We start from the raw sequence: 25,934 nt of genomic DNA, 5'->3' as shown, positions 1-25,934 counted from the left end.
AGTGTGGCATTACTATCCAAGTGTGGCAGTACTATCCAAGAGAAAGGAAAATATATAAACAATGGATATATAGAAATTGTATGAAAAAAAGGTGTATCTATGCAATGCAACACTATTCAGCAGTAAAAAGCAAGTACTGATACAGGCCATAGCATGCATGAACCTTGAAAAGGTTATACTAAGTGACAGAAGTCTATCACAAAGACCATATATGATTCCATTTAAATAAACTGTCCAGAAAAGAAAAAAAAATAGAGCAAAGGAAAGTAGATCAGTGGATATTTAGGACTGTGAGGAGAATAAGGTGAATGTTAAGAGGGGTGGAATGTGGAGTGATTGCTAATGGCTATGGGGGTTCTTTTTGGGATAATGAATATGGGATTATGATAATGGTTACACAACTCCATAATCATACTAAAAACCATTGATTGTACACTTCTAAATGGGTACATTTTTGATATATAAATTATTCCAATGCAGGTGTTTTTTAAAAAGAAAAGAGAAAAAAGAATAAGAAGTATATGCTTTCTCTCATATAGACTTTCTGATTCTTATGGAATATGTTGGCTTACTTGCTCGATTTATATTTTGTACCAAAACCCTTCTTCCTTGGCAGGAACATTGCTTCTGTCCTTTCTAGTCAGATTTCATCAGAGACCAAATATAAGGCTTCTCTTTATATCCCCCTTCTCTTATTCATATTCTCTATCTCTCTCTGATTCTAGTTATTTTATCTTTCTCTTTTACGCTATTCCCAAGCCGGTCAAAGAAGCATGATTAATTAACCTCCAACAAGCAAAGACATTTTCTGTTAAACAAACATTTCCTATAATTTTAATACATGGCAATAATTGGTGTCAATCAATTATTTTATGGATCTTGAAAGGCTATGAAAACACCACGCAAGTATGGTACATGGCTGTCTTACTGTACGAAGATGCTATTGTTTCACCTGCCAGTAGACAAAGGTTTCTGGTTGTTATGAGAGTTGGGGAAGGTTAGAATGGGGACAGCCAGGAAAGCACATCTTAACTAGTCCATCTCCTTGCAAGAACACAGATTTGCAAAATATTATTGTAATTCATTTTTGTAAACTCTTATTGAATTAAAAAAATTACAAGTTAATAAGAGGCAGGCAGTTCTGCTACATAAACTCCTTGTTTAACATCTGGGGATCTCTTTCACCTTTGGCTACAAAATATATATGATTTGGAGGAGAGCAGTGATACATAAAACTAGAAGAAAGTAGAGTATTTATTTAATTCCTGGTTTGTTTGGGTACTCATTTCTCCTTTTAATGGTGTATGAGTACTTATAAACACAGATGCAGAAATCTATTCTGGAAAAGCCCCTATATGCAAAACAAAAATGATCAGTCAGAATAACAATAACCTGCTAAAACTCATATTATGTGATTCTAACTATCTCTTACCTATGCCAGTGGCTCTGTCTGAAGGGATAATTAATGAATAGGAAAGAAGAAAACAAAGGCTGGTAATAGAGGGGATTTGCTTCAGAAACAGAATAGAATGGGATAATAACACTTTCTAGTTGTTGACAAATGAGAGATGGATTCTGAGACCATGGAGCTGTGACTTCATTTTGTAGTGAATGGTTGTAAACAGATAGGACATAAGAAAAAACACTAATCAGACAGAAAATACATAGCAATTATTATACTCATGAATATTGACAGTGGGAGCAAGAGCCAGTAGACCACAGAAGAATTTTCTTTTGGATTCATTGCAAAGCTTCCTGGTCACTATTAAGATAAATTTTCCAATTTAAGAAAATGGAATTATTATGTAATTCTATTTTACAGCTGTTCCAAGGAAAGATAATATCATATGAATCTCCTTGCAGGTTATTGAAGATGCATCAAGAATATTTATATGGTTGGAGTTATATAAAGCAAGAAAGAAGTATCAGTTTATCTGGACAATGAGAGTGACTGGGAAGGGGAGAAAGGTAAGAAAGTAAACCAAACTTCAATAGTTTTTTAAGTTAAACGATATTTTCTCAACAACTATGATGTGGCATTGAGGACCTGGAAATTGTTTCAGTGAAATTCACTCATTTTTGTATAGGAAGTTGCAAATTATTTTCATTATCTACTTTGCCTCTCACAATAATATACTTCACTTACCGAAAGAAAGCAAACTTTATATAGCTATAGTAAACATAAAATGGGACTTACGGACACTGAAGTGTTCACATCCTGTCAACTTATCAATAGCTTTGCAGGCTTCCTCTGTCTTTAGCATTTCCTCTTGTCTTCTTTTACTTTCTGGATCATCATTCAAAATCTTGTTCCTCAGCCAGGTCAAATGATACACCCTAAGTCTGTTCTTATGGCCTGATAGATAAGATGGAGTGTTTTTATTCAGTCTATTTTTTCATATATTAGAAAAACAAAACAATAAATGTATTTGGTCCTTTTAACTAAATATTCTCATTAAAGTAGAAAGCACTTTTAGAAAAAACTACACTACTAGGTTCTTCCCTTCGGAGTTTTTAAATATGATAGCAAAGTCTTTCTTAGTCTCTCACTTCCAAGAGATAGTCAAAATGTCTATCAGCTACCTATGTGCCTGTCTGAAGAGAAGTAAAATACTTCTTTGGGACAGGATAAGACTGCCATGGTACAGCAACAGAATTACCATCCATTCATTTATACTTTGGCTTTTATCTAAGTCATGATCCCTCTGGGATTCGGAGACCCAGAAGCTGTTCTTGGTAGTACGTATGTATGAGACGGACGACTGATGTATTTGACTTTTAGGAATACAGGACTAGTGGGAAGGGTCTTTTTGTGCTCTTTCATTCCATCACACTTAAAAAATAAAGCTTTACTATTTTTTTCTCAATCAAATTTATCTTTGTTGCTAATTTTCTATTGTAAACCCCAGCAAATTCTTACAGTTCCTTCAGGAAAAACAAGCCATCGAATTACACGTTTGTTTTCATACGTAGTAACTTTGTATTCATTTTTTACAGTTTATTGTTACAAAATTTCTAGACTCAACAATAAGATTATTACTTATATGATTAATTTTATGTATGTTTTTACATAACATTTTTAAAGCAAAATTAGAATTCAGACATCTATGTGTATTTCCATTCTAATCTTAAGTGGTAGAATAAATTTGCACTCTAAACTATTAGGTATCTTTCTACACTGATGTTCTCAGTGTTATTTGATGCAAAAATAATCCACATTTGACAAAAATTTAAGCATTAAAAAGGGCAAATTTGGGTTAGAGAAAGCTGGATAAAAATTAAAGAGATTTTATCCAGATGTGCAGTCTCTAAGCCACCCAGATGTTTTCAAAATCTAAATATTACATCTGTGTACCTCAAACAATTATAAATGAATGAAAATGAAACATGATAAAAAATCATGAAGCTTTAGCATATCTATAGAGGATTTTCTTCCCTAACCAAAACTTAAAGCAAAGTTAATAATTTTTAGGTATACACATAATCATTAATTAATGTGCCATATAGCTATTAGGTATAGACAGGAAACATGCAAACACGTATAAATCACTTTAAATTAGCATCATTTTATTCTATAGTTAAACCATTTTTTAAACTTTTTCTATCCTTTTGTCAGTTGTCTTTTGCCTATAGTTGACTTCAGTACTAATGTTTTCTAATACCAGGTAATGTTTACTAATGACAATTATGATTAACATCTGTTGATTTGCTCTCTCGTATTCAGAGATTCAGGTTCTGGCTGACCAAAACTAAGAAGTTCAATTACTATGTGGGAGGAAGGTGGAGGTCTTAGGGTATTCATTCTCGTTACTAATCCTGTCTGTAGGTACTCATGATACGGTGCTGTCAGGGACAACAGAGTTTCATTTTTATCCAGTTATTGTCTACTTTGTTCTTTGTTGTTTCTGGCACATTACAAGAAAGTATATGATGGATGTGGTCATCTGCACATGGGTGGGTGAAGTTGTGAGTTGTAAAATTGCAGGTGGATACTCAGAAAAGACCTGAAAGATGTAAATGACATGTTTTTTTCTCTTATCAAATAACCTAGGTGAGGTGCATCACAATCAAATATCCAGACACCAAAGGAGAGTGAGAAGTTAGTTTAAACTGTAAATAGAATGACCCAGCAATTGTACTACAAGGTATTTACTCCAAAGACACAGATGTAGTGAAAAGAAGGGGCACATGCACCCAATGTGCATAGCAGCAATGGCCACAACAGCCAATCTGTGGAAGGAGCTGAGATATCTTTCACCAGATGAATGGGTAAAGAAGATGTGGTTTGTATATACAATGGAATATTACTCAGCCATCGGAACGGATGAATACCCACCATTTGCATCGACATGGGTGGAACTGGAGGAGATTATGCTAAGTGAAGTAAATGAAGCAAAGAAAGACAATTATCATATGGTTTCACTCATATGTGGAATATAAGCATTAGTACGGAAGACCATAGGGGAAAGAAGGGAAATCTGAAGGGGGAAAAATCAGAGAAGGAGATGAACCATGAAAGACTATGGACCCCAGGAAACAAACTGAAGGTTTCACAGAGGAAGGGTGTGAAGGGAAGGGGTAGCAGGGTTATGGATATTAAAGAGGGCATGTATTACGATGAGCACTGGGTGTTATGAGTAACTTAGGAATCTTTGAACACTACCTCAAAAACTAATGATGTACTATACAGTGGTTAACTGAACAGAATAAAAAAATAAGCTATAAATAGATAAGAAAACATAAATAGGGAAGTTTGGTGTCCCAATTTAAGATTATATTTAAAGTGCTTTCCTATGAATACTTTTACCTAAGAAAGTCTTTAGCCTAGTTTGGAACCTAATTAATCTACATAATTACTTAGCTAATTTTAGTTCTTAAACAAACCGGAGATGGTAATCAGCAAATTGAGTGGCTCTACAACTTGAATCTGACGGAATGGTCTTCGCTTTATCAGTTTAATGATGTCTGCCTTTCCACTTCTGTCCATCAGATACAGATTAGATCGGGTTCCCAACAGCAAATTCACTCCTGTTTGCATATAAAAAGAAAGGTGCTATATTAGCTCAGATTATATTTTTATAATTGAATTTATATTAGTACTTTTGCAATTACAGTGCGCTGGTCTGTGCAAAGATAACATATCACTTTAGGCTAATGTTACCCTCATACTGTGTAACAATGAACTCTACCAACAAAACAAATTTCTCTGAAATACATTAAAATTTAGAAGACAATAACTTCTGGCAATATTTGTACTGGCTGGTGCCTGGTGTGGCATCTCAAAAGGAGAACTTTATAAATATCTCACCACCCTTTAGCAGAATCCTAAACTTTATAAAAATCAATCAACCTTTTTGAAAATTACCATTAAACATAAAGGATGTCTAGTGAATATGAAGAATTCAATTCGGTTGATTCCTCATTCCTAATTATAACTAAGGGTTTAATGCTTTTACAGTAATTATATGAAAATTATTTTTAAATTGGGTGAGTCTGTTCATGCATATATTAAAAAACTTACATTGCAAAATACCTGTGAAAGTAATTCCTACTTTTATGTATCTAAATCCCTACATTCTATTCTTTGTCTGCTGGCTCTATTTATTCAAATATAAACACCGTTAAAAGATTGAATGAGAGGGCTGAAATAGAAGATTAAGCTAAATTATAATACACTTCAAACCACTGTGGGAGTCTTCCCCATAACCTGAGACATAGGAAAAACTTAGCCAAGTAATATAATGGAGAGCACTTCAGTGTTTTCCTTTTACTTGGAGACTATTTGTATTTCAAAGATATAAGGAGAAAAGACAAGTGTCTCTGCTTTCATTTTTCTATTCTGTCCTTTACCAGCTCTCTAAATAAAGGCTTGTGGCAGATTTAGGAATTGCATTTACTCCCAAAGAGGAATCATAGAGGGAGGGGGAAATACAGTCAATTTTGACTGCAATCTTTTATTTTTCAAAATACAAAACCACAAGTTATAAAAATGAATTATTAGACATTAATTAGATCTCTGGGTAGTTGCTGGACTGAAATGATAATGCGGTAAACTCTGCTTTCTTGTTACCTGACACAATACATTAACTTTGATGGTAACATGTTTTTTTCTAAGTTATTCAATCATATAGCTATAATGTTTGCTACACTGCTCTATTTTTAATTTAAAATTCTGTCTTCTGTTCAAACATGCAGTAAGCAAAATCTATGAAATTGCAAGTCAGAGGTTGGCATTTATTTTGAATTTCTTCCCTCCCATTTATTTATTCTGTTTCATTTATGATTCACACTGGCTTGAGGTAAAATATTGTCTGAGCCCTACTAATAGGGTTATAATTCTTCTAGAGTAAAGGACTGAAAAAAATCCATCAAAGTTAAGATATTATCAAAGGTCATACAGATGGCTAATAGACACATGAAAATATACTCAATGTCACTCATCATCAGGGAAATACAAATCAAACTACAATAAGATACCACCTCACACCTGTCAGAATGGCTAAAATTAACAACACAGGAAATAACAGATGTTGGTGAGGATTTGGTGAAAGGGGAACCCTCTTATTACTGTTGGTGGGAATGCAGTCTGGTGCAACCACTCTAGAAAACAGTATGGAGGTTCCATAAAAAGTTAAAACTAGAACTACCCTATGATCCAGCAATGGCATGACTTGGTATTTACCCAAAGAATATAAACATACTAAACATACTATATATGTTTACATATATATGTAAACATACTATGTATGTTTATATATATGTAAATATATATGTAAATATATATGTATATATACACATGTTTATACATGTATACATGTTTATACATGTATACATATATACATATATGTAAATATATATGTTTTATATATATGTAAACATACAATATAAACATACTAATTCAACCCCTTGAATGCACCCAAAGAATATAAACATACTAATTCAACCCCTTGAATGCACATACATGCACCTCAATGTTTATAGCAGCATTATCAACAATAGCCAAATTATGGATATAGCCCAAGCGTCCATTGACCAAGGAATGGATAAAGAAGTGGTATAAACACACACACACACACACACACACACACACACACACACACAGGAATATTACTCATCCATCAAAAATAATGAAATCTTGCCATTTGCAATGATGTAGTCGGAGCTTGAGAGTATTATGCCAAGTGAAATAATTCAGTCAGAGAAAGATAAATATCATATGATTTCACTCATTTGTGAAATTTAAGAAAAAAAAAACAGATGAACATAAGGGGATGAAAAAGAAAGAGAGGGAGGCAAACCATAAAAGAGACAGAACAAACTGAAGGTTCCTTAACAGAAGGTGGTAGTGGGCTGGGTTAAATGGGTGATGGGCATTAAGGAGGGCAATTGTGACGAGCACCGGGTATTATATATAAGTGATAAATCACTAAATTCTCTTCCTGAAACTAATATTACACTGTATGTTAACTAACTAGAGTTTAGATAAGAACTTGAAACATTAAAAAAGAGACATTATTGAAAGAACTTTCTCCACAAATCCACAAGATTATTTAAAAACAAGAACATACAGAAATATGTCCTGTAATACCTCATTAGTTATTAAGTGCTACACACCATCTTAAAGTAAAAATACTAAACTCAATTTTTTAAAAAGATTTATTTATTTATTTGACAGAGAGAGAGATAGCGAGAGAGGGAACACAAGCAGGGGGAATGGGAGAGGGAGAAGCAGGCTTCCCACTGAGCAGTGAGCCCAATGTGGGGCTTGATCTCAGGCTCCTGGGATCAGGACCCAAGCTGAAGGCAGATGCCCAACAACTGAGCCACCCAGACACCCCACTAAGCTCAAATTTTTAAATAATCATAACCTAGTCCAATTTTATGTTTTATTCAAGTCAAGTTAAAAAGAAAAACAGTAAAAAGGGGAGGAAGTGCAAATTCAAACACCAAACTGCCCTGAGTGAAAGTAAATCAGTAAAAAAAAAGGAAATTAGCTACTATAAATATATATTTTTATTTGTTTTATAATGATGTGGTAATAAGTGTTTTACATCTATGATTTTTCACAAGTTTGCTGCATTGATAAAAAATATATTTTTTTAAAAAACAACTCAGTTTTAAGAAACCAAACTTACCCCACAAAGAACCGCAGCAAATCTCGGAAGTGAATTCCTTCTCATACATGTGGATTAGTGGTTTTTTACATGCAGGAGACACATATAGTGGGTTAACGTTGACTTCAGAGGGTCGTTTAGGTGGTTTCTCAGGTGCTTCCACCAATCCAGCATACACTGTGAAGAAGTAAGGGGAAGATACTCAGAGAAATTACTAGTGTATATACCATAGGTACTTGAATGTTTCCACAAATAAGACACAGCCCAGAAAAGTTTCTTTTCCTTTATTGTATTTTATTTTTACTGGAGATATCATTTCTATAACTCCTAAACCATCAAATAACACAAATCATGATGGTTAAAATATATTTCTGAATATGAATATATTTCAAGTTACTGTGATAAGATTGCAAAAGAGAATCCAGATGAGAGATTCAATTACTCAATTCTAGTTTAAATTCAGGTACCATAAAGCCTCAGTAAGGAGCATATCTTTTAAAGCATGTATCCATCTGAATTTATGTTAATTAAATATCAGAATGATTTCATTCTTTTCAGACCATGAACCAGTGGTCAAGCACTGTAATGTGTGAACAAACTGCAGCATTTGGAGATTATATTAAATGCACTTACAGATGGCGCTGGCAAAGTCAGCATTTGCAGCTTTCCCAGAACCATTGGAAGAAGAGTGGCTGGCAGAAAAACCTGATTGTGTTGATGCTTCTGATATGTCCATGCTGTTATTCTCATCACCAGGTGCTGCTAGTGCAGCACCTGAGGCAATGGCATTTGAGGACTCGCTTCTACCACCAGGCTCCTAAAAGAAGATCGAAAATCAATTTTGACTTCATTCAGTGAGTAACTGTGAAAGAAATACAATATGCCTAGAGGTCATTTGAAAAACAGAATGCAAAATTTTAACATCTATAATTCTGCATGCTTTGAAAATCCACATTTATCAGATGAATTCATCAATGTTATCAGAAGAGAGAGAACTAACCTATATTGAAACAACTGATGTCAAAGGAAAAATTCAGGGAGCTTAAAATCCCAAGATGTGCAATTTGGGGCCTAATGTTAGTGAAATTTTTATTATATACTAGGCATACTGCTAGTTATTTTATTTACATAAAATTGAAAATCCTTAACAACAACCTAAAAAGTAAGTGTAATTATCTCCGTTTTACTTATAAGGAAACAAAAGCTTAGTGAAGTTAAATAATTTATTTAAATCATAAAGATAAAGTAGGGGAACCAGAGTTTGAAGCCAAAGTCTGATTTTAAAGTCAATGTTCAGCTACGCTATGCTAAACAGCCACTTGAAAAGATAAAAAACCACCAGAGTTGGGGGTATCAATTTTACTTTGTCAAATGACAAAGCTAATGATGGAAAAAACAATCAACACAAATTTAAGGGTGTGACTCTGCCTCACTGAAAATCTAGCTGGCTTCCATTAACTTACACAGAAGAAACTCAAGGATAAAAGCCACAAAATGTAACAGAATTTATGTGGGATGCCATATCTTGTGGAAAAACATACCAACTGTTATTGGTGAGCCTGTCTGTTGATAAGCATTTATTTGCATCTAAACAATGATTCTTGGCATTGAGAGAACTGTGCTGGCCTGTCAAAGACTTGTTTTTATGAACTTTCTGACCACAAAAGTGTTGTATGGTAACATGTCCTTTCAAATTAAAATGAGAGGAATGTCTGCTCACTCCCTAAATATCAAAAACATTCCTTGCAATCACTGGAGATAACTGGGGGAGGTATGAAGACTGTGATGGGACATTCTGATTTAAAGTCTTTAATTATGATAGGTAAGTAGGGAGGGAGGGTGGGAGAGGGAGAGAGAGAGAGACTTTCCCACTCATACTGCTTTCCCTTTGGAAACTATTTGGGACGTTTCCTTCCTTCATTGATTTCTTCCATAATTATTGTGTCTATCATAAACCAAGTCCTAGGTTGGGTCCTGGGATTGGGTGAGTGGGTAAAGTAATCAATAATAGATTAAACATAGTTCCTGCCTTTTTTTCACATTTTTAAAAAAGATTTTATTTATTTATTTGACAGAAAGGGAGATCACAAGTAGACAGAGAGGCAGGCAGAGAGTGAGGGGGAAGCAGGCTCCCTGCTGAGCAGAGAGCCTGATGTGGGGCTTGATCCCAGGACCCTGAGATCATGACCTGAGCCAAAGGCAAAGGCTTAACCCACTGAGCCACCCAGGTGCTCCTAGTGCCTGCCTTTTAAGAGCTCACAATCCAGTATGATAGAAAAGCAAGTCAACAACCAAATACTATGTCACAAGTACTAAAATGAAACTATAGGCAAAATGCTCAATAACGGAGGAGAATATAATTTCATCTTGAAAAGTCAAAGATGATATATGAGTTGGATTATGAGAATGACTAATTAACCAAGCAGAGAATACATGAGGGGACGGAGAATACATGAGGGGACAGCCTTATAGACAGAGGGAACAGCTTACACAAGGCACTGATTCATGAAGGAACTTGGCATCTTGTAAGCCAGTTTGTGTTGATAGGTAGCAGGCTGGGAAAGTAAATTGCATCGATATTTCCTCTGTCCAGAATCTCACCTGTGTTTTCAGATATCCAAATACTCCCTATTTGTCAAGAATTAGTTCAAATATCATATGCTCTAGGAAATATTCTTTACTATCATTCCTATTGATCTAGCATCTGTGAAACTATTTGAGTATTCTTTTAGAAAAATTTTTAATTATGTTCAGTTAGCCAACATATAGTACATCATTAGTTTTTGATGTAGTGTTCAATGATTCATTAGTTGCACATAACACCAAGTACTCATCACCACATATATCCTCCTTAATACCCATCACCTGGTTACCACCCCCCTCCCTTCTGTAACCCTCGATTTGGTTCCCAGAGCCCAGAGTCTCTCACGGTTTGTCTCCATCTCTGATCTCTTCCCATTCAGTTTTCCCTCCCTTCCCCTGTAGTCCTCCACGATATTCCTTATGTTTCACATGTGAGTGAAACCATATGATAATTGTCTTTCTCTGCTTGACTTATTTCACTTGACATAATCCCCTCCAGTTCCATCCATGTTGAAGCAAATCATGGGTATTCATCCTTTCTGATGGCTGAGTAATATTCCAATGTAAATATGACCATATCTTCTTTATCCATTCATCTGTTGAAGGGCATCTTGACTCCTTCCACAGTTTAGATATAAGCAAGATGTCAGAGATAGACTTTAGGGTTGCAATCATGAAATCAATAGCTAGGCCTGAACAAAGCATTAGTGACAATATAGAATCTCTAAGGGCAGAACTGAGATCTAATCAGGCCAAACTTAAAAATGCTATGAATGAGATGCAGTCTAAACTGGATACTATTTGAGTATTTTAAGCCCATTTATAAAGTCAGTAATGTTTTTTGAATGATAAAATCATTGCCTAACACAATACGTTACTTACATTTAAACTGTATGTGTTAATAGTTCCTCAAAAAGTGAAAATAGAATTAACAATGGCACTCTAGCAATTCTATATTTAGGTATTCCACTCCTGGGTAAATAGCTCAAATAGCTCAAATAATGGAAAACAGGCACTCTACAACACATAGTTATATACCGATGTTTACAGCAGCATTATTCATGATAGCCAAAAGGTGAAAACAACCCAAGTGCCCATCAACAGATGAATGGATAAACAAAATGTGATATATTCATACAATAGAATATTATTCAGCGTTAAAAAGGAAGAAAATTCTGATACTTGCTACAACATGGTTGAACCTTGAAAATATTATGCTATGTGACACAAAAGGACAAATATTGTGTGATCTGGATATATAAGGTTCTTAGAAAGTAGAACAGAGGTTACTTGGGACTGGTAGGAGGGATAATAGGGAGTTAATTATTTAATTGTTTAGGATGATGAAAAAGCTCTAGAAGTGAGTAGTAATAATGGTTGTACAACATTGTGAATGTGCTTAATGCCACTGAATTGTAGACTTAAAGTAGTAAAGATGGAAAATTCTGTTATGTACATTTTACAATGACAACTTCCCAGAAAAATAAATTGTATATGTTAAGAGAAACTACCCCAAATGTGTAATCTGAATAATAAAGGTGAACAAAAAAATGTATTTTTGTCCCTGGAAATAAATAGGAACCATCCAAATGAGAAGTTAAAATCTACAGCTATAAATTAAAATGGTTAAGGCTTTGGGTTAGAAGTTAAAAATATATTTGAAATGACTGAAAATGTGACATATCACATGAAAAAAAACAAATTTACAAAGAGAGGAATTCATTGTTCTTTTCATTTTTCTTTTCTCCTTTTCAAACGGTGCATTACCTCCTGTTGATGTTCAAAGTCATGGGATGTTGGTCTCTCCAATTCTTGACTATCTGTCTCTGACAAATTTTCTCCTCCACTGAGTTCAAGGGCTCCACTTTCTTCATTGGTTCCACTGATTCCCTTACCTCCATTAACTTCCTTAACTCTTCTTCCATTGCCTATATTGGCTCCAAGTTCTTCATGGTCTCTAATGGCTACACTGCCCCCACTGGCTACATTTTCTCCATGGCCTCTACTGACTCTCTGACTTCCATAGCTGCTGCAGGTCTCTTCTCCACCATCACTTCCATCTCTACCATCTTGCTTGCAGCTTCCATCTCTGCCATAGCTTGTTCTGATAACAAGATCCAATTAATGATAGAAAGCCACTGAACAAAAATACATTTGAAAGTCAGCAAATAAAACAGAATTAGGATGTATCTGATACATATGTACTATCTCTAGGAATGTTTTTGCTCTATGTGAACACTATTGGTATGTTATGGACAAGAAAAATATCCCTATATCTTGTCAATCTTAAATACTAAATTAACACCATAGCCACCATCAATTTCCTGACTGCACATGGATTGCAGATGGAAGACGGCTTGCATCCTTTATTAGGAACATGTGTTAGGCTAGCAGCAAAAACGTGTTTTATTTTGGGGGGGTTGCTTAAATAATAGACTACATGCATTTGCAACTTCACAGCCACACAAATGATTAAGCCCATATTTCTGGCACAACCACAACATAATTGAATACTTATTTTTTGCAATTTATTTAATTTCTGTCAATTTTAACATGTGCCTTGATTCTCTAACATGTGTATTAACTACTTTGCTAAAGAATCCCATTGATTTTTCTATTACTACAACCAGGAAATTCAGTAATATAGATCTCATTAAGATAAGATAGTCATTTATTTAGTTGCTGAAACAACAACCTTACCAAATGTCACAATGATTTTTTGCATTAAAGACAACATATCCAGGTACCTATGATAATCCTAAAAGCAAATTTATTTGATGATGAAATTTCCTGGTAGATTTTTTTAATTGATAAAAAAGAAAAAAATGTTGAATAATTTGTAGTCAGTTCTGCCATGTATATCTACCTAATAACATTTGAAGATTAATAAAACAATATATGGATTTCAATATTATAAAGTAAACAATTCTCCCACTGTTAATCATTTTTCTACAAATGTGAACATTTACTATATTAAGTAATCTTCTTTGAGAAGAGTTTGAATATAAACCATGTACATACAAATAAGAATACACTGGCCTGTTTAGAGCAGGAGATAGAACTATATATATAACAAACAACTGGTGGCATTCCAAAAATATCACTTCACTAAATATTACCACTTCTGGCAGTTGCTATGTAAGAAGATAAAATTGACTAAGTACTGAAATTAGTTATAGCAGTTTGCAGAATTCCAAAAATAATTCTGTTAGTACAATTCAGCCTAAAATTATCAAGTGAAAAATAAAGGTTGCAATTCATTTTTCTCAGCAAATTTGAAGATTTTTGTATGCAAATATCAGGGCTTCCTCTTACAGTTATTAAGTGGCACACTATTTGTCACCTCATTTCATATACTCACTGTGGTTTTAGAGGGTAAGATCATTCAGTAACATTAATTTTAGTAGAAACATGAATAATTGGCAGTTATAAGTAACTTAATACTTGAATACTAATAAAATATAGTATACAAAAATTCAAAATTGTTTTGCATTAAAATAATTTAAAATCTATTATTGAAAATCAATCATTTATGTATATGCAAGTGCAATTCATTCATCCTCTTGGTAATAAAATCTGAAAGTAAAACAAAGGTGCAAACAGTTCTGAAATTTTAAAACTTTGGTAGTGCAAATAACACAGAAAAACCAACCTTGGCCAACAAGGGGCATCATCATGATTATTGGCTTTGTCATCAATAGTTCCATCACTGTCATTATCATCATAGTCTTCACCAACATCATTAGCCTGATCAACCTTGCTATCCAAGTCATCATTGCCATTGTCATGATCATAGGTATCCTCATATGCATCATTAGAATCAGCATCATCACCATCAGTATCAGCACCAGTATCATAGAGTTCAACATAATCACCATCCTCTTCAGGTGGCTGAATGACAGGTGCAGGAGTTAACCAATCATTCCGGAAGATTTCAGAGAGTGCATTATAGCCTACCCATTCATTTGTCAAGTAAACAGGGGGTGATATTTTTCCTACTTTAAATCCATCTGGAACCTGTGTGCACAAGAAAGGTTAATGTAGTCTCCAGTAGCCTTTCATTTTCTTCTAAATTGGAAAGTTTCCATGTTCACAATATTTTAAAATATATTTTCAATTGAAGTGAAGATTTTTACTCACTAGATAAAGAAACATTTTTGTGAGGATGAGATGTCAAAATCCAAACTTCAGGCTATGATCATTAATGGCCTTTCTGGCTCACACAGGGCAAAATTTACTCTTTTTTATTACCCCTACTTCTCTGCTGAGGAGTAGACATTTCATTTTGGTGATAGAGAATATAACAGATTATTTGATGTTCTATAGAAGGTATAGTTACTTTTTTCTTTCGTTTTATTCTCTGATATTAGGATTAACACATAGCTCTTAAAATTGATATGTTAATTTTCCAGCTTAGTTTTGTACATAGGTTGTCTTAAAGTAGATCAAACACTTCTAATAAACAAAGTAATATAAAGCTAACTTTAAGTATGGTAAGTGTCATATAATCAACCTTTAGGCAATCTGAAAGAGATTGTGTATATGGTAGGGTAGGAGTAATTACAAAAATAAAATGAAATGACCTGAAAGCATAGGGCAAAAACAATTGGAAGAATGTTATATGCTATCAGAGGGCATTTTATTTCTCCCTAAATGTTTTATTTTTATGCATTGTGTTATCATCCAAGAAATTATATTAGATGAAAAGTAAACATCTAGCTTCTACTCCTTGATTTGAGATTAGCTTCTACAAAGACCTTTTTATCACTCCTCTGAATATATTCTGATAAAAGAATGTTAATATAAAATATTTTATGATCAACTAAATGTTTCTCCACTTCAAATTTAATTTCTAGATTTCATATTCTGCATACTCACATAACAATGGAAATCTATTTTTGAAAGATTAATTAAAAAACTGAACACTTTGACCTTTCCCTCAAGTGAAGATGAAAATACATAAGTTGAAAAACATTTTTAAAAAACAGATAAATGTATTAAGAGTTAAGATGAAAACCTACGTGGACATCAACCAGCAACTTCTGATCAATAGTGGAATAAGGCGGTGATGACTGGGACCTCCTCCAGGTCACAGGACTCTCTTCCTCAGAAGAAGAGTCTGTGGAATGACAAGAAGATATTAGTAACAGCGATGATTGCAGCCATTCCCTTCACTTTTATAGTGTACCGGTTTAATAACTTGGTATTTTTTCTTGTTGCCTTTTTCCATTCAGGAAATATCACCTAATAAATCCTCATGCAGCCAGGATCCTAGATTCTGTTTGCGGGGGGAGTGACAGGCTCAAGGTTTTGTTGTCTGTAGATCTATATGGCTTTTCTGTTTTCAATATTAAGTGTACACTTGCTAAACATTTCTCTCTATCTGTGTGAGAAGATACCCAGTAAGACTGGTAGACAGTTGTGTTTTAAAAAAAATAATAATATGTACCAAGAATAGGAAAAGCTAGGTGATATCACTGGGTTCCCATATTAACCAGTAGAAAAAGAGCCCGACAGTGTATTAGAAGATGATAGATTAGACAAAATTCTCAAGAGGAGATTTGACCCTACAATCTTAATCCCCCAATTTCCACTCAATGATATATCTTGAAGTATTTCAATAGAGTTAAAAAACAAACAACTGAAAAGAGACAAAACTTAACCCTTTTTATAAAGCTAGGAATCTTTCTATAGTGATGTTGTGCACTAGAACTTTTTGCAGTAATAGAAATGTTCTGTATCTGCATGTCTAATACAGTTGCCAGTAGTCACACATGGCTAGAGAGCATTTGCAATATTGCCAGTATGTCTCAGAGGTTGACACTTTAAGTTTAGTTTTAATTTGGTTAGTTGTTATAATGTGCAGCTTGATTCCATAGTGTAAATATTTCCATTTAAAATGCAAATTTAGGGACCCCTAGCTGCTCAGTTGATAGAACATACAACTCTTGGATCTTGGGGTTGTGAGTACGAGCACCACACTGGGTGTAGAGATTACTTAAATATTTAAAAAAATCTTTTAAAAATGCAAATGTATCTGGATTAGAAGGATGGATTTTTTAATATTAAGATTTATGGTACAGTAAGTAACATCTGTGGTTAAAATTCAGTGATAATATTTTGGGTCAGAAATCAGTAAATCTGGCTGAGTATACATAGAAAAAGCTTCACCAAGGGGTACTTACATCCTTGCTTATTTTTTTTATGTGCTTGGATTTTAAAGATAAATAGTCCTATCCTTTTTTTTTTATTTGCAGCCTTGCTATATATAGCCAAGGTGTAGACCTTGCAATCCAAAAATCATGTATATACAAACACTGTTATCTTTTGAGTATATTATCTAGAACACATCCTAAAATTTGTGTCTGCAACTTCTGGCATTGCATTTTTATGATTTATTATCTTTCTTCAGAAAACTGTTTTTTCTCAAGTCCCTGTGTGTGTTGCTAGGCTAAATAAGTTTCGGTGAGTGTTTGAGATTTTGAAGCAAATTTGTAGTAAGGTGCTCTGATTTCCTGCGTAATAAAATATGTAATCTCATGGGAACTTCAAATGGTTTAGGTAGCACAAATAATAAAATAATAGAATTTTAGAGCTGAAAAGAACTTCAGCTGTTATCTATCTACACAGAAGCTAGCCCCTTCTCACCCCCTCCCAACCAACGTTCATGACTGCTTTGGAAACCAATCTAAAATTTCCTTATTTCAGAAAAGGCAGTATGAGTAAACCTTAAATTTTTAGGTGTTTGCCCACTATTAGTAAAATTAGTCCTAGCCAAACCAGAAAGCTTCTGGGGAAAATATTCTTAGTTACTTTTGTTTCAGGTTTATTTTATTTCTCACAAGATAATATTTCTGTATAAGAGGACACTATTAAAATAATTCTACCATTATCTGAGTCTCCCAAGAAGAACGTGGGTTTCAAGTCCAGGTCTTTGAAATATTTTATTTTGATAGAGTACACCTATATATCTTTTTATTATTAACATTTTAATAAAATCTGTGTTCTACATTTTTACAGATGACTTGAGAACTCATTCAGGCATTTTGCCCTTGCTGAACTTATTTGGATTGTTTAAAAATACACAATGCCACTCTACTGACTGAGCCAGCCAGGTGTCCCTGGAATATCATCTTACAGAGACACATGCGTAGACTCGGATATGATGAGATAGCTTAAAAAGGTCTGATTGGGGGCGCCTGGGTGGCTCAGCGGGTTAAAGCCTCTGCCTTCGGCTCGGGTCATGATCCCGGGGTCTTGGGATCGAGCCCCATGTTGGGCTCTCTGCTCAGCAGGGAGCCTGCTTCCTCCTCTCTCTCTCTCTCTGCCTGCTTCTCTGCCTACTTGTGATTTCTGACTGTCAAATAAATAAATAAAATCTTAAAAAAAAATAAAAAAATAAAAATAAAAATAAAAATACACAATGCCAGATTTTATAATCTAAAGCCTAACTTTTGGCTCTGTTTATTTCAATATTTCAAAAATCTATATTCATTTAAACTCTCAAAAGCACATCATAAGATAAAACACTTCTTTTGAAATTCATATCACAAATTGTGAAGCTATTTTCTATGATTTTATAACTTTTTCATGCATTTGAGTAAAAACATCAATTTGTAACATTTAAGGATGTTTATGAGACGCTGTATATATCTTACTTTGGGGTGGTGAAATAAATGGATAAATAAAACACATGCCCACAACTACTCTATCTAATACTTCAATATTTAAAGGCTTGCCTGTAAATTTTAGCCTGTTAGCCCTCTCTCAAGTTCCTTTCCTATATTTTTCATACACGGTACAGAAATCAAAATTGACACCCACCCCCAGACACATTCCTAACTACTACACAACTTAAAGAAAAAAACTTTAGAAAAATTATTTTCCATTTCTAAAGGTCACCACTGACCTCCCAGTTGCCAAATTCAGTGGACTCTTGGTCTTAATTCTATGTGGCTTCCCTAACACTTTTGACTCATTACTTCTTGAAGTTCTTTCTTCACTTCTGAAATATAAACTGTTAAACATTAGCTTTGTGTTTTGACTGTTTAAACTCTGTGCTTTGCATTACCTGATGCTGCTGGGCAGTTTTGAAGATTTTGCAAACTTCTTTGTCTGATGTCAATGGGCTTCTGAGATTGTTCCAAAATAGACTGCTGAGGAACACTAAATGAAAAGACAGTAGACCATACGCCATGTCATAATACTCACAAAGGGAATATACAGCTCAAAATCAAGACCAACAAAAAATTTTAGGTATATGGGTATATATCAAACTAAAAAGAAGTAAAGCTTAAGAAATATTTCAAATTCCCATTTTTCCTCAAATGTGCTATTTTATCTAGAACAGATAAATAATTTCCAAAATATAAATAAAATGTTTCCATATAGTATACATTTCCTTCACATATCATATTAATTTCTAAAAATTCAATAAACTTTCTTTCAGGTAATATTCAGACATTATATACCTAGTAACGCAGTGATAAATATAATAGTCTATGCAAGGATTTTAACAATATAAGAAGCTGTTACTGGTATGTCAAATATTCCACTATTAAAACAACAACAACAAAAACAAATATTCCACTATTATCATCCTGATTTGGCCTTTACATATTTATGGACATAAATATAGGAACTTTTGTTTTTAATATTTAAATTCAGGGAATATTTAGAAAGCTTTTTTGGACCTGTGCTGTTAAATTTTATGCCACTTTGGAATTTCTATATAGAAAAGGCTTTGGTTATTGATCTCAGCCTAGAACAGACAAGAGTCTTTTGTATGACCCTAAATTTCAGAAAGACTCAATATATTTGTTATTCATAAATTCAAAAATCTTTTTCTAATGGGAAAAGCCAATTCCAGTTTAAAAGCAATATTAATTTTTATGTATTGGATTTTGTTAAAGACATATCCCATGATACCAAAAAGATATACAAAATTAAGCTGTTTTCTCCCTTTGTGGTCAGAAGGACCATGACAACTTATTCACTGAAGGCAGAGAAAGCAAAAGTTCCTAATCTTGCTTTCCAATTTTCCAAGATTTCTGCACACAAGTTAAGACTAAGGACATAAATATATGGGGTTTTAAATAATAATGAGGTAGTAATATATATGCTACATACCATCAACTCTATGCAATCTGACCATACAGTCCAGTATCTTGAATATAGCAGGTGCTCAATAAATATTTAGCAAATGACTGAGTGAATGAATATAGGCTAAGTTCTGTCCATTATAATCTGGAGTTGGAAGAGGTATGATTTTCAAGGAAAATCTACATTAAAATTTAGCTTTCAGGGGCACCTGGGTGGCACAGTCAGTTAAGCGTCCAACTCTTGGTTTTGGCCCAGGTTGTGATCTCAGGGTTGTGAGACCTAGCCCCATGTCAGGCTCTGTGCTCAGCATGGAGTCTGCTTCAGATTCTCCCTTTCCCTCTGCCTCTCTTGCTTGTGCTCTTTCTCTCTCTCTAAAATAAATAAATCTTAAATAAATAAACAAGTAAATAAACAACTTTATTTAGCTTTCAAATATAATGCTTTGCACATGACATCTAAAATATGAAATATGATCTTCAAAAATTACTGAACATCACCAATATTACAGAGATAAAAAATATAGTTACCAGTATAAAATATCATTGCTATAATACTGAGTTTTAGATTTGATTTTCCCCATAAGTCATTTTAAGTTTGCCCATTCCATGGCATTAACTTCTGAAGTTAGGAATTGTGTGTGTATTTTAACATGTAGTACATATACATGATATTAATGATATATTACATGACAAAATGTATAATTGAAGTACATGATACATATAAAGTTTCACATCTTTTTCTTTTAAAGTACCAATTGAAAGCTGTCAAATAATTCATTGACATTTCTTTTATTAAATTGTGGGTCTTATCAGCTAATTATTAAACTAAATGACACTGAGACTACAGTATATCCAAATATGAAATATCTAGTTAATGAATTACTGCAGTTAAGGTTTTAAATACAAGATGAAGATATTGCTAGTGACAATGTTTTCATTAATATTTTTTAGTTTTGACTTTACATAAAACTTATTATCAAATAAATATGCTTTAATTTTCCATGTGATAGTAAATATGAGTAATTGGAATATAGAAATCAGAGACACATACTTTGAGGAGATCTTGACACGGTGTTTACAATCCTGATTGTAAGGCTTTGAAGTAGATCTTTCTTGGACCTTAAAGACAATGAAATACTTTGTTAAAATTTTTTATTTTAAATTTCTTTGAGTTATTAATTCATGGGAAAATGTTTTTCTTCATATAAAGATAGTTGACTAAAAATCCTACTTATGAAATCTGATTTTCATAATTAGGTTGTATTTTCATAATTACTTATAGTATAACATTAGAACTGCTTAACCATAATTTCTCATGGTATCCTTGAATTTTAGTATAATAACAGATTCTGGAGATTATATAATCAAACACTCTAATTTTATTTTTGAGGAATCTGTACCTCAGAGAGGAAAAATCAACTCCCTAAGAATTCTACATCAAATTAAAGAATATCTATAATCAGAATGTAGGTCCCTCAACTGCTAATTTAATGCTCTTTTTATGTTTTCATATTACTTTTATACCAAGTCCAAATTTATCATTCAGAATTTAAGCTCAAACTTCTTACTCACTCACCCTTTTAAGGTAACTCTAGATTTTCAAAAATTGTAACACACATAAACACATCAATAAAATGTCTTAAGTGTCAAAACTGTCCCACCTTCAAGTAAGTATGTTGTTTTCACTTTACAACTGGACTGTAATGTCATAGTGTTCTAATACTTTTTCAATTCTAAATGATTTTGGTTTCTATTAATTATTCATTCATCTAATATAGTAAATACTTGAGAAAGAGCACATAAAATGAGCCAGCATCCATCAGTAAGGCAGATTTAATTTCTGCCAACATTAGTAGATAGGACCATGTAGTAATCCCTCACCTCATTTAGTTTTATATCATTAGGTTTCTACTTAAAATAGTTTTTAGCTAACCAAAAAATAGGCTATTCTTACATTCAACGAGGCAGTCACAGTAGATTATTTAGAAAGAAAAATTAAACATTTTACATTTTTTTTAAAAAATAAGCATTTTCATGTTGATAAAGTCACTCTATAATTTCTCGAAACTCCACTAACTTTACTACGTTATTTTCTCTCTACGTAGTGACACATCAAGGCTGTCTTTAAACTCTAACAGACACTTGGGTAAGAAACGAAAAATGTTAATTGTTCACGTTCTGCTAATGAGTGCTTCCAAATGTAACCAGATTATTTGGCAGTATGCATGATACTCATCTGACTTTTTCCACATTTGATTCAGATTGGCATCTGAATTGGCAATCTGAATCTGACATTATATTGACCCCATCTAGGCCTCTTGGTTTACGAAACTGATCTCAGAAAGTTATTGACACTAGTAAACCAGAGACAAGGATTACTCAGAAAGGATAAAGACCAAAATTAAGAAAATTAAGAAAAGCTAATCCCTGATATGAATTGGCTGTTTTGGTCCAAAAAATGGGAAGATGATTTGTATGAATAGCATATATAAGGAAAATGATGCATTCCAGAACAATCAGGCACAACTCATTATATTTCCTGCTTAAAAGCGCATGCTTAAAGGTAATAATTGTTATCTAAGAGTAGGAATGAAGTCATAATTTAATAAGGCAGAGAGAGAGACATAGGGCCTTTTGTAATTAAATAATACAACCCAGCTTATGTTCCTTCTGCCAGTGGTTAGTAATTATAAAGTGATACTCTGTTATTCACTTCAGAGGACTGTTAGTATCAGAAGTAACATATTTAAAAAGGATAATTGTCCATGAAAGACATCATAGGACTACCCTAAAGCTTCTAAAAGAAATAGAGTCATCTGGGGCCCTTGTGCTGATTAAGAACAACAATGAGACTCCTGACCCACTATTAGTAAGGCAAGAATTTCTGAGTTCTTCACCCAACAATCTGGTCATCCTTAGTGACCAAGATATTTTTAGATGGCTAGCTGTTAGGAATGCTGAATGATGATAATAACTTGTCCACATGGAAACTGAAACTGCAACTTGGGCCTCACCAATACCCTAAGCTAAATGCTGTTAATATAGTTTTGAAAACGGAAGTCAACCTGGACATGAGGACTGACTTGATTATTCATATAAGTGTAAAAAAATAAACCACAGATTAAATGACCCAGACCCTGTCACAAACTACATCCCAGAACAATCAAGGGAAAAGATATGTGTAATTGTGTTACAAGCTGAACTACTCAAGGTTTTTATGGGCAATATTTTTACTTAAAAGAATGAATGACAAAAAAAAAAACTATGATTATTCAACTTGGGTATTTGGCAGGCATTTTATTTAAAATCAATGAAGTTAGGCTGTCAATTCAAGGAAAAAAGAACAACTGATGTTATCTGTTAGCAATGATAAAATTGAGTTTTGAAGTGAAAATTAAAATTTTGAATTTATTATCTGTCACCATGTACTTGACTTATCAATACTCAATCATTTTTCTGATGAAATTGGTGACATTAACAAATGCTGTTTATTGATGTTGTTTAATGAAATGTGTAAATATTTGGGAACATCTACATACACACTGAACCAATGTTTTCCAACTGACCAATGTATGAGGATAAAAAATTGCGAATGAGGAAAACATCTATTCATAGCATACAATAGAACAATGGATTTTAATATTTCTGAATATGCAAATTTTCACTGATAGGGTTTTAAATTCCACTTCTGTAGTTTTGGTATATTATCAAAGAATTTCCACAATTATCTGAAAAAGCTATGAAAATCCTTTCTTCCCAACTATTTATATGTGAGAAGCCAGCTTTTACTCATATACTTCAACCTAAACATATGGCAAAAAATTGAATGCAGAAACAGATATGACAATCCAGTTGTTTTCCATTAAGTAAAATGGAAAATAGTTTTTTATTAAAATTTTGTTTCTTATGTTGACATATGTTGACATAGAATACTTTTATTTACTTTTAAATGAATTAATAAATATTTTAAATTTTTATTTTAATTTCTAATTCATTAAATATTGAATGACACAATCCACATAAACAAAAGTTTTTTGAGGTCTTCAATGTTTAAGAGTATAAAGATATCCTGAGACCAAAAAGTTTAAGAACCACTGTTTTAGGCACTTATTAATGTCACAGCAACTCATACTGAGATACTTACCTCATTTCCTTTAGGATTTGGAACATATGGTTGCAATGGTTCTATTTGGACTTCAGCTTGAATTGAATGAAATACTTCATCATTGTCTGATGATTCATCTTCTTTGTCCTTTGAAACAAAAAGGAAAATAAGTATTTTAATTGTTGTTAAAATGCAAATGATAGGAGCGACTATCTTCACAACGTACAACTTAGAAGAATAATTTTCAAATATTAAAATTGATTTAAACCGGTAGACTCTAATAGTTTTTGGTTCTGGATTCCCTTTGGAATCTGAGGAGATTCTAACTGCATACAGACGCACATGTCTGCATATATTTTCAGGGGGATCATTGACCATCTGCAGCCAGTCTATTAGACCCAGGTTAAGAATATCTGGTTTAAGGCTTAACTCATAACCCCAAACTGTCACATTTACTAGTCAGTTATAACTATGAAGTTCGGTCCGCTTGTGCGATGGAAGATCGGTAATATAGCAGTGCAAATATTTCTCACTAATTGAGCTCCAGAAGCTTAGGAAATTTCCTGTTTTCACATTTAAATCAATCAATATTATACCTTCAACTCATAAAGAGCAATGAAAATGAGTTTTCTTTTCTTTGGTTAGTTGAAGAATTCACATAAATTTCTAAATGCTAACAAATTTTTAGGCAATTCACAAGATTTATGACTTTGAGTTAGTATAAATTATTTTATATTTTCTTTAAAAATCACCTATAAAGATATGAATGCCTGTACAAGATCCTAGGGTCATGGAATTGGTTAACTATTATTTATTGACTTTTTCTTCCATTTTAGAATGGCTTCTCACATGTATAATTAAAACACCAAATGACAATAAGTATGTGTCATGCTACTAATGCTATGAGTCTTGCAGGGATGCATACAAGTCTTTTTCATAAATGCAAAACCCATTAGATTTAATTGTTAGTATTCCTCATTGAAATTAGTCACTAACATTTTAGATGCCTTAATTTCAGGCAAATATCACCACTCTAGACTCATACCTCCACTTCTCTGTATGGTTTCTTTCTCTTCCTATCTCCCCCTTTATTGGGAATATGCATCCATTTCCTCTTTGGGGCCTTTCTTCACTTTACCTTTTCTCGAGTTAAACATGTTAGGGAAATAACATTCGTTTAATTGATACCAGGCTTTAATTTAGGATTCTTTATATAAATGGATGCTATGAAGTATTAGAAAACAAGTGCTTTCTTAATCCTATTGACCTCTTTAATTTGCTTATGAAGCCCAGAAACCCTTCTTTGTCAGATTAAGTCTACTGGATAGAATTCATCAACTCGAGCCAAATTATATCTACTTATATTAGAGAATTTGAAAGAATGAAGTTTTGACTATTGGAAAATAAGATAAAGATAGTAACATATTGCATTTCAAGAGTACAGAGATGAATTTGTAACTTGTGTCATGTTCTATGCAGAAATTTCATTGATTAATTATGTAAAATGGTGGAAAATTAGTGAGACAAGTCATACATATGGTAAATACAAAATGCTTTGGAAATTGCTTTTTCTGTTTCATTTTAGCCTGGATTTAAACATCCTAAAATAAAAAAAGAAATGGTACAATTCACTTAAATAGCACAGTTTAGCATTCTTTGGAAAGAAAGACAAATTAACTTAGAGGTTGGGGAACAAAACCAAAGTTTTTGTGTGTTTATTTTTAATGAGTTATTTATAAAATTTTGAACTATGACAGTAATTTTCTTTTTTTAAATTTTTTAAATTTAATTTTATTTCTTTTCAGTGTTCCAGAATTCATTGTTTATGCACCACACCCAGTGCTCCATGCAATATGTGCCCTCCTTAATACCCACCACCAGGCTCTCCCAACCCCCCACCCCCCTCCCCTCCAAAATCCTCAGTTGGTTTCTCAGAGTCCACAGTCTCTCATGGTTCGTCTCCCCCTCCAATTTCCCCCAACTCACTTCTCCTTTCCATCTCTCAATGTCCTCCATGTTATTCCTTATGCT

At 33.3% G+C, this 25,934-nt stretch overlaps 1 protein-coding gene across 2 annotated transcripts in view; it reads right to left on the bottom strand.

The window, feature by feature from the left end:
• The window catches only part of NRK (Nik related kinase), a gene marked incomplete at its 5' end in the record, with an annotated part of 127,807 nt that overhangs the window by 13,433 nt on the left and 88,440 nt on the right, over positions 1–25,934 (bottom strand). For both annotated transcript variants that reach the window (XM_080795893.1, XM_080795894.1), the window contains 10 exons: positions 2,198–2,356; positions 4,885–5,028; positions 8,136–8,291; positions 8,748–8,931; positions 12,465–12,801; positions 14,350–14,714; positions 15,719–15,816; positions 18,769–18,863; positions 20,850–20,917; positions 23,943–24,050. In XM_080795893.1, coding sequence (XP_080652019.1) covers positions 2,198–2,356; positions 4,885–5,028; positions 8,136–8,291; positions 8,748–8,931; positions 12,465–12,801; positions 14,350–14,714; positions 15,719–15,816; positions 18,769–18,863; positions 20,850–20,917; positions 23,943–24,050 — 1,714 coding nt within the window. The remainder of the gene's footprint in view (positions 1–2,197; positions 2,357–4,884; positions 5,029–8,135; positions 8,292–8,747; positions 8,932–12,464; positions 12,802–14,349; positions 14,715–15,718; positions 15,817–18,768; positions 18,864–20,849; positions 20,918–23,942; positions 24,051–25,934) is intronic.

The sequence above is a fragment of the Martes martes genome, assembly GCF_963455335.1.
Source record: "Martes martes genome assembly, chromosome: X".
In the NCBI taxonomy this organism is placed as follows: Eukaryota; Metazoa; Chordata; class Mammalia; order Carnivora; family Mustelidae; genus Martes; species Martes martes.
The sequence above is the reverse complement of the archived record's forward strand: the minus strand, read 5'-3'. Positions and strand labels throughout refer to the sequence as shown.